Raw genomic sequence first — 16583 nt, 5'->3', positions numbered from 1 at the left:
ACTATTGCCATCTGAGCCCATTCTGTTGAACTTCGATTCGTCTGTAAATATAACTCGATTCCAGTCAGCCGATGTCCAGTTTCGGTGTCTTTTTGCAAAAGCTAATCGAGCTGCTATATTCTTCTTTGACATCAACGGTTTTTTCCTACATACGCGACCCATAAGCCGAAACTGATTTAAACGCCGTTTGATGGTATTATTGATTACGTGCTTGCCTGTTAATTCAGCGAATTCTTTTCTGATGTCCGGGGCGGTTTTTTGACGATCAGCCTCAGAAATTCGATGAATAATTCGATCTTCTCGCTCGGTAGTTTTGCGAGGACGTGGTTTTTGGGATGCTTTTTCAATACTTTTGGTCACTAGAATAGATTTCAATGCTTGGAAAACTGCTGTTTTTGATAATTTTAACCGCCTACCAATTTCTCTAATGCTTAAACCTTCTTTTTTCAGAATATCTATTCGACATCTCTGTTCATTGCTAACATTTTTACCTTTACTCATAATAATGTTGAATTTTGCACTAAAAAATTTTTAAAAAATATTAATATAATGTTTTAAAGTTTCAAACAAAGATAATGTAGTAAATTACACTTACATTGATCTATAAATTGATTGTAATCATTCAATAACTCATGATTAGACAAACTGTCCTTAAGTATAAGAAACTTAACAAAATATATTTTTTAAATAAACTTTTATGAAACACTTGTGAACACGAATGCATTATTTGAGGATTGAAGTTCAACTAAGGTAGAATTCGTCATTATAGATATCTTGATCGAAACATAATATAATGATCCAATATAATGACGCATTTATTTTGAAAACACGGTCTTTAAGTACGTGAGCGCCACTGTATGCATACATGCATTTATAAATTCATAAGAGCTCTCCTAAAATACTTTAAGATTATTTTAAAAGCAAACAACTATATCTAATCCATTTTTGTGACATGTGGTAGTTTAATGTTGTTGTATGTTCAATTTGATAAAAACATTTTACCTATTTTTCAAAGCTAAGTTTTAACTGATAATTCAAATTGTTCAATTTCAACATTTATTCAGACCTGTGTAAGCAATAATCTATTTTAAGATATTACTGAGTAGAATTCAGATGCTTAACACATAACAGCATTTTCCAAGGATAAATCAAATTTCTTAATTTATGTTGCACGAATCATTCGTCTAAGCTTTTCATTAAATATACTGGTGTTAAGCCAGCTCCTTCAACTTCTTCTAAAGTATTGTAATTTATATATATATATATATATAATATATTTATTGCTTGAAATTAAACCAATATATCTGATTATATTTAAACGAAGCAATCATATATTGTTATAATATGAAATTTATTTCATGAACAATATTTTATGTAACTTTTTTGTTGACTTCTTTGCCGCATTTTTCAAAGTGTTCAGGAAAAGCGTTTTTGTTGAAAAACACCAGCAATAAGATACTTTTGTGTGTTGTGCTGCAATCTAGTGGATGTTGTGAAATTTTCTAAAGTATTTATCCTTAAAAAGTACTAAGAAACAGTTTGAAGTAAAAACGTCCCTCAAGTGTGGTTTAACACTATTTTGTCCTTCATTTGAGAAATTTATTTAGAGGATGAAGCAACTTATTTACGAAAAATAAGAAGATATAACATAAATTGCAGTTTTTATGGTTAACAATCCTTACCTCTACGGGACTGCAGAGGTGAGAGTTGGGAACAGATACTTAGTTGTCTAGATCCTGGGACTTCTAGGCTGGTATGACTAGCTCTTCGCCGTCCTTTCTTCTTACCCAGCTTAATATGCATAAGTCTGGGATGAGGAGAATTAAAGATTGTGCGATGATTACGAAAACGGGCCCTAAATTAAGAAAAAAGAAATATGCTTAAGAATAAGTATATCAATTTATATCTAGCGCTTAATAATGCAATGATAACTTATTAATTTTATATCCTTTAAGTAATATAAAGCATATAAATATAACCACTTAAATTGAAAATGTTTTAATAGAAATGAATACAACTGAATTTAAAATGTTTACATTGTTAGCATTTTTACGGAAAAAATGGTTAAATAATAATTTATTAAATTGTTATTTTACCATATTGAAACAAAACAGTCAAATTACCATAAATAAGATCGTATTCAAACTGTTAATTATGAGAAAAACCGTTAATTAACCGCATTCATCTAATACTGTTAAACAATAATAATTTTATTGCACCAACCGGCCCACCTAATGAAGTCATTTAGTTTCTTGTAGCTGGATACAAATTATAGAGAAGGGGGCTAATCTGTCATTTTCATGACCTGGAAAACAGGGGTTCGAGTCCTAGCATTGGCATCACAATATTTCCTCCTTTCCCTTCAGCTCACAAAGAGTTTCCAAAGACCTGCAGTCCCCAAATTTTGACCCTGGACTATTAGAATGCAATACTCTCATACGATATAGAAGGGAACACTATAAAGCTGCTTAATACAAAAAATTCTAATATTTCCTATTTCTTGCGGTAGGTGAAACAACAAGATAAACTATTTAAATCACATTCCATGGTTCATTCGATAAAACACAACTCTACCAGAACCTAACTCAAATGCCCATTACCTAACGGAAAACCTAGCTCTGATGTCCAATTAAACTTCATTTTTACGGTTTTAAGAACATGCTAGTTGAAAATGGTTAAAAAATTGTATACTTTTGAATTCCTGGTCCCTACTAGCGGTAAATAAGTTAAAAACCATAAAGGTAAAAATTTTCTTTACCGTTAACTTTACGGTTACAGATGTTGGTTATTTTACCGTAATTTTAGTATGAAAATATATACGTGCAAACGAAATTGAAACTGAAGTATTTTAAATAAAGAGTTTCCAAAATTCACGCAAGTTTTGAATTTTGAAGCATTTTTGCAAAAAAAATTAAAAAGACAGCTGGTAGTTCAGGGTTATTAAAACTGGAGCGATACATGTTAAGCCACTCTCATGAATGTAATTTCCTGTTTTTAGGATCGATATTATTCGCCAAGATCATGAAATAAAAAAAAATGTAGTTCTTTTTTTAGTGATTCCAATATGCCTATAAACCTCCATACCTTTAGAGAGGAAATTGAGCACTGTATCAGCAGAATTCATTCATATTTAAGCCAAATGTCCACAAACATTTTCAGCAAAAAGATTAATACATGCTTCAACAAAACTGCGAAGGCCATTTAATTGATATGCTATTCCATACATTATCATAACGTATACTTAGTCAGTCAATAAAAAATTCTAAGTTTTTAATTAAAAGCTTTTTTTTAAAAAAATAAATTTACTTCTTGTTTGGATATTCTTCAAATATTAACACTCCTATAAACTTCTATAATTTAACTTAGAATTCTTTCACAATGAGACTGAAATTACAACATAGAAAAAAAAAACTTTTAAAACAAGTTTAAATAAAGTGTACGAATTCGACTTTTTGTTAACATTTACTACAGATTTAATAAATTCACTTTTGAGTGTAGACTATATAAAAAATATACACATATAAAATTATTGTTGAAATTAGTTTCTTTTCCTATTTTTAAAAATTGTTGAGTTTAATGGTTCTTTTTCAACTTATAAGTTAAAAAAAAATTAACAATTATTTTACCGGTTTTTAACTGAACTGAAGAGTTGAATAGAGGCGCATGTATTTGGTTCTTTCTTATGAAGTAAAAATTTAATTTGAATGTTGTGTTCATTTATCACTGACATTCAACCTTAATCGTTTTTCCGATGTTCTGAGTTATGCTCATAAGTCTTCTTTTAAAACTATAGTACAGTATAAAATTTTTGTCATGATTGCCGGTATCAGATAAAGATTTTTTCATGATAAAATCTTTTGTCAATTTGACGAATGCATTTCCATAAATTTTGACGTAAGTGTTTAAATGACATTATTAAAAATGCATGTAACTAATGCACGTTGTTTTTTAAATACTGTTGAAGTTTCTGTTAAAATTACTGCATAAGCATTTTAGATTCAAATATTATTACAGTTTTAAGACGGAATACTTAAATTTCAGGTGTTTATTGAATCTAAATTTCAGTTGTATATTTATAAGGTATATTGAAGAAAAATATTTTAAGGAATAAATTTTTTTTTAATATGCATGGATTTGAGAAAAATACAAAATTATATATATTTATCAAATACCATGTTCTCATTATGCCATTTGAGAAAAATACGAAAATAAAAATACCGATTTGGGATACTCATAATAACATTTTTATATCTAAAGGTTTTTTTTATTTTTTATTTTGATCTTTTTCACTAAAGATTAGTTTTAATGAGTGTTTAAACTATAATTTAATCTTGTTGACAAGCAAAAGTTTGCCCTAAGACTTTTTGTTTCGATTCCTTGGCGATAACAACATCAATATTCAGTGCTTAAAGTTAAAATATCGTTGAAGTTATTGTCGAAGTAGATAAGGCTACCCGTTCTTGACAGGTATTGAGATTTGAACGTGTTATATGATGTAATTATCGTAAAAAAGGCAGTTTGGGGAAATCGAAAACTTCATTAATTTTCTTTAATCGCTATAAACTTTTTTCCACTACTTAAACAGGCTTAAAATCACGCTTCACTTAAAATTTATTCCTTAAGTTTGTTTTCTCCTAATGTTGAAGTTTTCGGCAACTCTATATTCTCATGTTCTAAGCATGATAAAACTAACTTTCAATTTTTGTAAAAGTCTTCTTTAAATTAAAAAAAAGTATATTATACATAGTTGAATCCAAATGATTATTCAAGTTAGAAAAAAGAAGATTTTACCGAACAATCAATAGTTCACTGTTAGAATTTTCTTTCTAATTTTAACCATGTAGAACTAGATTGGTTTCAAAACCGTAATAAGTAAATTTAACTGGACATTGGAGCTAGGCTTATTGCTAGATAATGGGCATTGAAGTTAGATAGTGGTTGAGTAGCGTTTTATCAAATGAACCTTGAAATGCGGTTCAATTAGTTTATCTGGTTGTTTTCCCCAACATAAGAAAGGAGTAATATTAGACTTTTTTGTGTTAGTCAGCTTTATGGTGCTGCCATTTGTACGTGAATGAGAGCATCGTATTCTAATAGTCCAGAATGACCGCTGGGACTGGAACCCCTCTTCTGTTGGTCATGGCCTTATCGGCCTTATCTGTTGGTCATGACCAGATTAGCATTATCGGCTGTAATATGTACCCAGCTGCAAGGAACAAGTGGCTTCATTAGGTGAGCCTAAATGGTGCGATAAAATTCTGGTTGATTAAATACCCTAAAATAATGTGTGAAGAAAAAAATTTGATTTAAGTTAACACCACATCTAGCGTTTATGTATACTTCAACAGGTGTAGTTAAATCTTAACACCAATATAGATAGATGCTGACCCCAAGATCACAGGCATTCAAAACATTTGTAAACTGTATTATATAGTTAATCCAAAACTATATAGTTAATCTAAAAACTATATGGTTAATCCAAAACTATATAGTTAATCCAAAACTATATAGTTAATCCAAAACTATATAGTTAATTCAATTAAGTTATGTAATTAATCCAAAACTATCTAGCTAATTCAAATAAGTTATATAGTTAATTCAAATACGCCAATTGTGGCGTGTTTTAGATATTATCAGTAAATTGTTTACAATCGAACACGGAATAGAGTAAATTTGTTGTTATTTTGCCAGTGCTATACATCTACCTAAATAAATGTTCCCCATTACAAAATGTAAGCATGTTTTCCGTTGTGTATAGTTGTGTAATAAAGCAAATTATATTTTAATTTTTAAATATCAACCAATTGTAATATATAGTTTTATAATATTTATCACCATTTACTCTGATAAGCCTAATTTGGATTCATTTTAATATTCTCTCTGTGATACGCGTATGCTTGATTTACAAACGAATTATATTTTAAGAATTAGTGTGTGTATGTTTCCTAAACAAACTGTTTTTGCTTTAAATTGTATCTTAAAAATAACTACTATCTGGCATGTGTATTAGTTCTTGTTGTTATTATAAATGTTAGTTTTACGGAATACCAAAATAGTGGAGCTACTATACACTTAGTAGTGTATAAGAACATTTTTGGTGTTTGACTATACCAGAAACCATGGTTCTTGGTATAGTGAATCACCAAAAACCAAGAGTTTTCTGTGGTGTTTCACTACACCACGTAGGTGCAAAAAAGTTGCCACCGTTTTTGGTATTTTTACAGCCTGCAGAATCAAATTGATTTCCTCAAAAACAAAAAGTTTTCTCTCCACTGCATTTTCAAACAAATAACCTTTTTAGCATTTCATTCATCGCTAAGTAATATAGCGATAGTTTAAAACTAATTTCATGTAGTTTGTGTGAGAGATAGAGCTGCAGTGGATCAGGAGATATAGCGCTTGCCTCCCAATGAAGGTACAAATCCCAGTGATAGCTGGTTTTGATACCGGCTCACACCCACCACAGTGCTCACGTAAAATATCATCAGCTCATGGGTTCAAATTTCCGTGCCTTCTGGCTAACCGAGGTAGGTTTTCCTTTTCATGTAACGCAAATGCGGGTTTACTCCATCAAAACTTCCTCCACCAATGCCAGTTTGTCCTGATGCTTGATCTAAGCTGGGATTGCTTAGAAGATAGAACACTCGCCTCCTAATGAGATGAACCGAGTTTGTATCCCAGCAATGGCTGGTTGATTTGAATTCCGCACCCGACTCGCCCCGACCACAGTGCTGACGTATATCCTCAGTGATAGACGGATCATGAGTTAGAATCCCCATAAGATCAGGCTAACCGTTTGAGATTTTCGTGGTTTTCTTTCAATGCAACGCAAATGCGGGGTTAGTTCCATCAAAAAGTTCCATCCACGAAGGCAAATTTCTTCCAACACTTGATCCACGAGTTCCTTTGTCTTCTGGATCGGGCTCAAAATTACAAGGCTACGGAGTTGAACACTGATAGCGGTAATATCAAAATTGGGTCGGTTGCCCAACAACTGGTCATAAAATAAAATAAAACGGTTGAAACAACTTAGTCAAAAGTACTGGGTTATCCCCTATCTGGTTTTGTCCAACTTTGTCTTTTTTAGAAAAAAAAAACTGCTTTCTTATTTACATGGATATTTTAAAACTGATGTTATTCAAATATGTGTACCTTGCTTTCCATAATTTTTGCAAGTTACATTAAAACTAATAGCATAATTTTTGTTCCATAATTTTATCATTCATAAATTTCTTCGTGACTAGATAGATACGTGGATATCTATTTATTGATTGTCTATCGCAACTAGCAAAGTAAAGATGCCATACAAACACATCAGGAAAAATGTGCGTCAGATTAGGCACTCAATCTTTATCGAAATTTTCTTTTTCGTTCTAGGAGCCTCGCTTTGAATTTCAAGTCCTTTTTGATATCATCCCATTTATCAACTGTTTGACACGTTGAGTCTAAGAAAAGAGAAAAATGTTTCTGAATTATTTTGTTGACGCTACTTTTGTTCAGCAACTGTATAATGTTTGGAATATACAATAAAACCTCAAATTTTAGGATCCTTTTATGTTTTACACGCAACTCTGGCATATTTAAAGCAAGCGAAAATATTTCCTTAAAATATTCTTGCTCTTTAAGTAAGAGTTTCGGATATATGCGCTGTTAAGATTACTAAAATATTTTTAAAGGAGTAGAAACAAAAAAAAAAAGTTTCAAAAGTTTTTAGCGGAGCAGAAACCTAGCTTTCATCTGCCTCATTATCAGATTTTGCTTTTCCTTTAAGGACAATTTCCCTTATTACAATGTACTAATTTTTCACTTATATTGTTTTGAGAGATAAGACTTGGGTCTTGTATAAAGAATATGAATTCAAGTTAAAGGTCATGTCGAGGCATTTTAGGAATTATTGAAAAAAAAATTGGTTAAAGGAGTAGAAACTAATTGGTTGAAGAAACACAAATGATTTCTAATAGTTATTTTTCAGACTGTCATAAATAGTTAATACGAGGGTTGCTATTTATATTTCTGGCCTTGGCAACAGTAAGTGTTGCTAGGCGACCGCAGACGATTTTAGTCGAAAGTTTGATATTTTTAAACATAAATTCAGCAGACGATTTACCATTATAGCTTCATTTGTGTTGTTGACAGTAAATTGAAAAGTTCTTCTCTTTCAAAAAATGGAATTGAATCGTAAACATTTTCGTGCCATTATTTTTCATAACTTTCGACGTGGATTGTCAAGACAAGAGTGCTTCGATGAACTTAATTCTTTATTCAGCGATAAAGCGCCATCCTACAGCACTGTAAAAAATTGGTATAACGAATTTAATCGTGGTCGATGTTCGATCCAGGACGAATCCCGTGCAGGCCGTCCAAAATCCGTTGTTGTGCCAAAAAAGATCGATGCTGTGCGTGAACTGATAAAGCAAGATCGTCATGTGACATACCATGAGATAGAGGCGTCTTTGGACATTAGTATGACTAGCATCAATAAAATATTGCATGAACATTTGAGCGTAAAAAAAATTTGCTCGCGTTGGATCCCGCATAATCTGACAAACGCTCAAAAAAAGGCTCGTGTCGATTGGTGCAAGGAAATGTTGGAAAAATACGTTCAAGGTACATCAAAGGCTGTGTATAACATCTACACAGGTGACGAATCATGGCTCTATGCATATGAGCCGGAAACAAAACAGCAATCAACTGTATGGGTCTTCCAAGACGAGACAAAACCAACAAAAGTTGTTCGAGGAAGAAGCACATCGAAACAAATGATTGCCTGTTTCTTCGGCATTAACGGTCATGTGGCAACAGTGGCGTTAGAGCAACGCAGGACGGTCAATTCTGAATGGTACACGACCATTTGTTTGCTAGAAGTCATCGGAGAAATTCGAAAAAAGCAGAAGAACAGGCGAATCATTCTTCATCATGACAATGCAAGCTCTCACACATCAACTCAAACAAAGGCATTTCTGACGGAGCGAAAGATCGAACTGATGGGCCATCCGCCGTACAGCCCTGATTTGGCACCCAATGACTTCTTCTTATTCCCACACATCAAAAATAAATTACGTGGACAACGATTTTCGACCCCCGAAGAAGCGGTTGATGCATTCAAAACGCATGTTTTGGAGTTACCTCTATCGGAGTGGAAAAAGTGCTTTGAAAATTGGTTCAAGCACATGCAAAAGTGCATTGATCATCATGGAGACTATTTTAAAAAACAATAAAACCAATTTCGATCCTACATATTTGTTTTTTCATTATTAAGCCAGAAATATAAATATCAACCCTCGTATTACTCGCATGTTAAGTAAGGGAAAGTACATATGGGTCTTTCACAAAAAAAAAAAAAAAAAAAATGGTTGCATTCCAAATTCAGATCCTTCATCATTGTAACCATGTGCTTTTTAGTTAGCTCCTCTTCCAGCTTTAATCTGCTTCATTGTTGCATCTTGCATAATCAATTTTTGCTTTTCAGCTGTAGAATATTTTCCCTATTACAATGTACTCATTTCTCACTTATATTGTGCCTAGAGATGAGACTTCCGTCTTGTATAAAACCTTCAACTTCAAGCTATATGTGGTGCAGAGGCAAAGTAAGAATTATTGATAAAACCCATTGGTTAAAGAAGTAGGAACTAATTGATTTAACAAAAATCAAATGATTTCAAGTTGTCATTTTTAAAACTGTTATAAAACATTAAATAACTGACATGTTAAATAAGGAAAAATATATGATGGGCGTCCAGGAAAGAAAAGAACTATTGTACATAACACCGATCGCATCATAGTGACCGTGCGCTTTCTAATTATCTCCTTTTCCAGCTATACTCTGTCTTATTATTGCATAGTCAGTTTTTGCTTTTCCGTAATGGAAAATCTGCCTTATTTCATTGTACTAATGTTGTTTCGTGTTTTTGAGGTTTTCAATATCCCAATCTCCAATTGTTAGAGATTTTCTAGTCGCTGCGGGAAATTTTTCTCAGTGGTAGTAAGTTATTATTACAGCAAAATGTGAAAGGAATAAAAAGTTAATTGTTTATGTTTTTTTTTCTTCTCGCATTTTACCTTTGTATAAAGCTAATTCTTTTTTCTCTTTGAATTTGAATTTATTTTATTAGTCAGCTATCAAAAATAGTTTAATATATTTAAACAAGAATTGAGTTTTTCCTTTTTTAATGGAATATAAGAGAATTTAATATTTTTTGTCGCATATTTTGGTTATTTAAATATCTTTTAAAGTATAAAGTGGATGCTACGATAATAATTTCTTTTTATTTAAAGCCTAGTTTTCAAGATCATTATTATTACATCATTGCTGTGAGATTTAATTAGTTTTATTCAATAATAACAGTTTTTATTATTATTTGCCTTTTAAATGTGATGATGAAGCCGTGTACTTGTTTATGCACACGGCTTTAGCAAAATTTGAAAAAAAAAAGTAATGTGATTTTAGTGATAATATAGTGATAATGTAAAGTAACCAGTTTACACTTTAAAATAAGGAAATTAATTTGCGCTAATGTAATGAAATATTTTTAGTCGCATAAAAAAGACAACTTTAGGATGTCATGAAGAAATTAGTGAGCTGTGTGGGTACATACTGGTAAAATATAAAAGCAATTCTAGTAACTGTAAAGAAAAATTCTGTTTTAGTTTACTGCCATTTCTAGATATTTGAGCAAAAAGTATGAATGCTGGAATTTAAAGAATTGTTCCTCGGGCTATTGCTTTAGAGCCGGGGTTTTGAAACTTTTAAGTGTGAGGACTCCATAATATTTGCGAAAATTTTTGTGGACCCCATATTCATTGTGCAAATCCGACAAACGCGTGAGGGAAATTGCCAGTTTCTTCATTTGAACTGTAATATACTATTGCTGTCTTAGGACAATAAGTTTTAATTTTAAAATATAGAACAATGGAAACTCTTAATTAAATAACAGACTTGAAAATATAATTCAATAATAAAAATGCACCGAAACGTTTTCGTTTTATTTCTGTCTGTATTTGTCTTAGCTTTATCAAGTTTCAGATACATTGCGTAAAATATTTGGTAATTACAAAATTATTATAATATATTAAAGAAATATCAAAAATACTCAAATATTTGGCAACCACAACTACAGGTTCGGCAACCTCAATCGAAGTTGGGTCCACAGTTCTCAAATACAGGTCTCCAACTCTGCTTAAGAGCATAAAAGACAGAGAACTCGCTTTCTTTTTGTTTTCTTTAATATTTATTTAAAAGTGCTATGGATAAAACAGAAAAAGAATTGAAAAATAATACAAACTTCGTTTTGTCTTCCATACTTAATGATCAATGTCAATAAGTGAGTTATATATGAATGAATCAGATTTGTGTAGTGTAAGTAACTAACTGGATTTTAAGAATTCAGACTTTTATTAATAGACACACAGCAATTGGTGATACTTTAAATTTATTTTCAGCATAACAGATCCGTTCTGGAAAAAAATTGGAATCTTTTTTCTCCTGTTCTTAATAATATTGATTACAATAGTACTTTGAAAAAATATTTTTAAAATCAGGCCATTCAGCTAAGCTAACCTTGTAAGATGACGAAAATTTCGAAAAAGTCAAAGCAGTTCCTATCAACGATGCAATAAAATCATTTTGATGAAGATGCTCTTAGAAAATTAATCCTGAACTTAAACTTAGGGTGGATATCACGGGAATACTTAAGTTAATTCCAGAGCATAGCTAAAATGCCTGAAATTTTATCGTCACCAGAATGTTTACTCAATAAAAATATCTCCTCAACTTTTAAATAGCACTGACGGAAAAGATTAAGCTAACTTATCTGCAATTGCAATCGACGATGATTTTAATTTAATGTGATGGAGCTATGGGGTACACTTTGGTAGTGTTGCCCCATTAAATCTACCAATCGAAATAGTTCACATTCACTTCCGCAAGTTAAAGGTTTTCCAACGGATTTGAACTCGATCGATGGCGCAAATTTTGCCTCTCTGGAATTTCCTCCGAGTGCTGGAGTTGGGATCGATTTCTGTGACAACAAGCGCTCGTGCTTTTGTTAAGAGGTAAAAAGGCATGCTTAATCACCTTGTCTGCTTTATAGTGACCAAGTGAGGTGTTTAATTCTTTTTTAGAAATAAAAACACCATAAAATCGAGTTTCATTGTATTTCCCTGCTTCGATAATTGCTGAATGAAACTTTATTAATTTTCATTGTAACCGTTGCTTTTATATTTTAAGCATTTTCGGCAGTTTTAATTGTGCTGTTTGTTTGTTATGTTTTGAAAGCTAATACTCAATTCAGATTAGTAAAGACATTGATGTCATTGACTTTCGGCGTGTGTGCTTCAGTGAAAATGCACTGAAAAATTAAAAAATTAAAATGAAAATACAGTTAAACCCCGCTAAAGTGAACCATCAAGGGACCGAAATTTCTGTTCACTGTAACCGGGAGTTCACTATATCCGTTCCACAAACAATTTTAACTAAAGGTTCCGATCTCCTTTCTTTTACTATGCATTATTTAAATAAATGACCAATAAAATGAAATGCAAAAAGGACTGAAAAATAATGCGAAGTAACAAAAAATGTGTTAACTTATTATGATTTTTTATTACCCTTCGTCTTGTGTACAAAAAAAAAATTAGTAATCTTTAGCTGATGCAGGGAAAAATTTGTATATACAATTTTGTCAAATGTGTTCAAATTTGTATTTGTATATGGGTTGGCCTTTGTTTAGGGATGGAAAAGTGAGATAAAAGGAGCAAACCAAAAAAAAATGCTTATCGCGACATTCCACTCTATAGATGGTTTTAAAAATCAGCATAAGTATTTATTTTGAAGTTGACTTTCAAAATTATTCAAAAAAATAAGAAAAAAAATCAGTCGAAGACAAAAAAAAGTTCATAATATCCAACTTTTTTAGTTCACTATATCCACAAAAAATAACATTACAACAAGGCACGGGACCGAACATTTCGTTCACTATATTCGGGAGTTCACTATAAACCGTGTTCACTATAGCGGGGTTTGACTGTAATAATGCCGTTTTGAGCGAATTGTCAATTGCTACAGAATACAACAGCGCCAGAATGCAGCACTGCTTGATGATTGTACCATGTACAATATTGCGATAAGACAGCATTGGCTTGGCATAGGAGGAACCCAATTGTTTGAGTTGAGATGTTATTGTGAACTTAATAAAACCTAAGTATCATTCAAGAGTAACTGATATCTACCCAAAATGCCAGATTACGCTTGACTTTTCCAGTTCTAATATAGTTGACTTAGGAAAAAAACTAGAATGCCAAAAGCCACATTAAGTACTGAAAATTTAATAATTATTTTGAACTAAACGCATTAGGCTATTCAATTTCATTTTATATAAAAAGTAACTGCCAGAACCTTTAAAAATGTTTATTGTAATGAAACCTGAGTTTGCACTTTTTTTTAACTGTTATATTATTTTTTTAAAAGTTCTCCACTACTTTATTTACTATACTACTCTATTTACTTTATCTATAGCTTATGGGAATTTGGTATGTGTTACTTGCGTATGTGTTACACCCACAATCAGCTGTTATATATATATATATATATATATATTGTTAACTTTTGANCTTTATGTGATTGGTTCTTGGTTTATTTACATATATATTCATTATATATATATATATGCATATATATGTATATATATATGGGGAAAACCATACAAAATTTTCACCCATGATACAAAAATGATATAATTCATTTTTTTAATTCTTCTTTATTGAAAATAAATCGAAAATAAATTTTATATTTTAATGTTGATTTTCTTAAAATTTGAGACAAATCACTTCAGGAAAGTGTATTTAAATATTTTTGCTGTTGGATGGCAATACGTTAAAAAATTACTTGCAAAGTCGTGTGCGTGAAAAAGCGAAATTTTCAAAAATTCGTATATTCAAAAATATGCAATTTAAGCAAAAACGCAAAAATACGTGTCGATTTATTTTCAATAAAGAACAATAAAAAAAATGAATTATATCATTTTTGTATCATGGGTGTAAATTTTGTATGGATTGCCCCATATGTATATTTATATATATAAATAAAAAAACTGTTTTTAGTATGTTGAAAGTGACAAGGATAAATTTTTTCATTTCAGATAGTGGCACTCTTCCTAAAAAGATTTTCCAATCATGATTTATTACAAATCATTTTTCATGAAAAAGAATTGTCTAACAGGGATACGATTTCTGATAATAAAGTAACTAAAAATGCGTTTTAAGCCTAAACTTAGGATACCACTGCTTAGTAAACGACTTAGTTGATATTTAGTAAGTTTTGAATGCTGTGTTTATATTGTAATAAAATCAGAGAGATACTTCAATCTCCACTGCTGAAATAATTTTACGAACAATAAATATGTAGTATTTATTGTTCGATTATTATGGTAGTATTGAGTTACGAACAATAAATATGTAGTATTAAGGAAAAAAAACTATTCATAGTTATAAAATTTTTTTCTTCCTTACAAAACGTAACTTGATTAAAAACATAGAATTAATTTTTCGTTAAAGGACAACAGTGTAAAAGTTACTGCAGTTCACAATCGTAAAATAAATTGGGGAGCCATAAGTGTCTAAACAGTGTCAATTTCAAGTTTTTATATAAACCCACGGTCATACCGCTACTAAGGTAACAAGCACAAAATATGTTAGAAATTATGTGTGACGCAAAAACACAAAAGAACAACGCTAGTCCTTGATTATATTAATTTGAAGAAGATTGAAGTCCCAAACGGCACCATCTAAAGCCAGATTAAAAAAAATTTATAGGTTAAATATTTGCACTTTTTTTAAACGTCTGATCTATATTTAATGCTTTTTAAAAAACTTCAATAATTTATTTTGCAATGCGACATTTGTTACTTGTGTAAAATAATTAGATGTAAATTAGGATAATTAAAGGTCATAGTTACAGTAAATAATAAGTTATGAAAATCTTACTTGCTAAAGAGGTGGAGGGCTACGCAGATCCCAACAAACATGACTGCTAATACTACCATAATTATAATCATTTTAGGATCAACATGCTGTGTTTTCACCTTAGGAGGTCTTGCTGAATATTCTTCATCAGTTTTATCGATAGCATCTAAAAAGCATAAAAAAGGTTTAAAATCTTTATATATTCATTCTATTTTTTCAATTGATGATTGAGAAAAGAATATGATTTCCTAAAAGTTTGGTTATTCTGAAACATTGACAAACAACAAAGACAAAAAAAGTAAACATTTATGACACACTTATGTTAACTCTAGATTCATAAACATGCAGGGGAAATATATTGGAAATTCCTTTAGGATGGTATTTAAAAATTCATCTTTCTATCTCTTTCACTTTAAAGTTACAAATATTTATTGATTTTGGGAGATTTGTGAGACGAATATTGATGAATCTAGGGTTGAAGTGCGTTGATATTTCCCCTTTTTTAACTCCTTTAATTCAATGAAGGAAAAAAAGACTGAAATTCTTCATGCCTGGAAAAATATATATGGGCGATCACAAAGCTTGAATACGCCATCAGTGGAGAAGATCAGTTCCATGCTATGGTCCTTCTCCCTTTATTCTCCTCTTCTTTTCAGTTGTATAGGAATGCACTAGGACATTTTTCTTTTCTTAATATTTTTCGTTTTCAATTAATATACAAAGATATTTTTAAAAATTTCCATGATGCTTTCTTTTAGAACTATGTTTAATGTAGTTTTCAGTTCCATATAGTTCTCCAACTTAAAAGATTTTAATCTATATGAAAGTCAAGACAGAAACTAACGTACTTCCTTCTTCTATGACTCTCCGCACGCTAACGGTGAAAGCATGTAAAGTGTTGCCATAGGTTGAGAGTTCTACTCTACGCCACCTTGTAGCCCATTTTGATCACCAATATTGATGATAAATGCTTCTCTATAAATATTTTTCCTTATCAATATTTTTTAATCACGACTGCATTAAGCGTCTTTACCAAAGGATATAAGCAGGGTGGCATAATGTAAACCTGTCCTCCAAAGTTTGGAGCGGTCCCTATATATAAAGGAAAAAGGGTTTTCACCTTCCCTTCCTCCTGTCACGTTACTTCTAATGCGCATGCGCTAGATTTTACTACATATGATGCTCTGCTATATCTGAGTATGTTGTTCGCCCTGTAAGTTGTTTTTGTTGAGTAGTACACTGCACCGAGTAGTTTTCCACGTTAGTTATATATTCGAAGAACCGGACTTCTCTCTATATCCTTTAACTCTACCTCCCTCCAAATGTGAAAAACGAGAAAACTTAGCAATAATTTATTTATATTTTCAAGGATCATAAAAAAGTGTAAAAATGTGATTAGTTTAGAATCAGGCATTTAATCTTTTCTATTTAAATAATTTAAATTATTTTATAATTTCTTAAATTATTGTTGTTTTTTAATAAACCCGATCTAAAATAAACTGTGTTTTACTTTAAACATTAAAACTTAATCCATCAAGCGTTCACATGCAATTTAAAAGGTGTAATTTAAATCTTGACAGTTAAAATTGAATAATATTACTCCAGAACTTTCGCATTTTTACATCATA

At 31.1% G+C, this 16583-nt stretch overlaps 1 protein-coding gene across 1 annotated transcript in view; it reads right to left on the bottom strand.

The window, feature by feature from the left end:
- Window positions 1–16583, bottom strand: part of LOC107443692 (uncharacterized) — a 121916-nt gene that overhangs the window by 15490 nt on the left and 89843 nt on the right. The window contains exons 3-4 of the mRNA XM_016057639.3: window positions 14977–15121; window positions 1683–1855 (exon numbers count right to left, since the gene is read on the bottom strand). Coding sequence (XP_015913125.1) covers window positions 1683–1855; window positions 14977–15121 — 318 coding nt within the window. The remainder of the gene's footprint in view (window positions 1–1682; window positions 1856–14976; window positions 15122–16583) is intronic.

This window comes from Parasteatoda tepidariorum, chromosome X1, assembly GCF_043381705.1.
Source record: "Parasteatoda tepidariorum isolate YZ-2023 chromosome X1, CAS_Ptep_4.0, whole genome shotgun sequence".
Classification (NCBI taxonomy): Eukaryota; Metazoa; Arthropoda; class Arachnida; order Araneae; family Theridiidae; genus Parasteatoda; species Parasteatoda tepidariorum.
The sequence above is the reverse complement of the archived record's forward strand: the minus strand, read 5'-3'. Positions and strand labels throughout refer to the sequence as shown.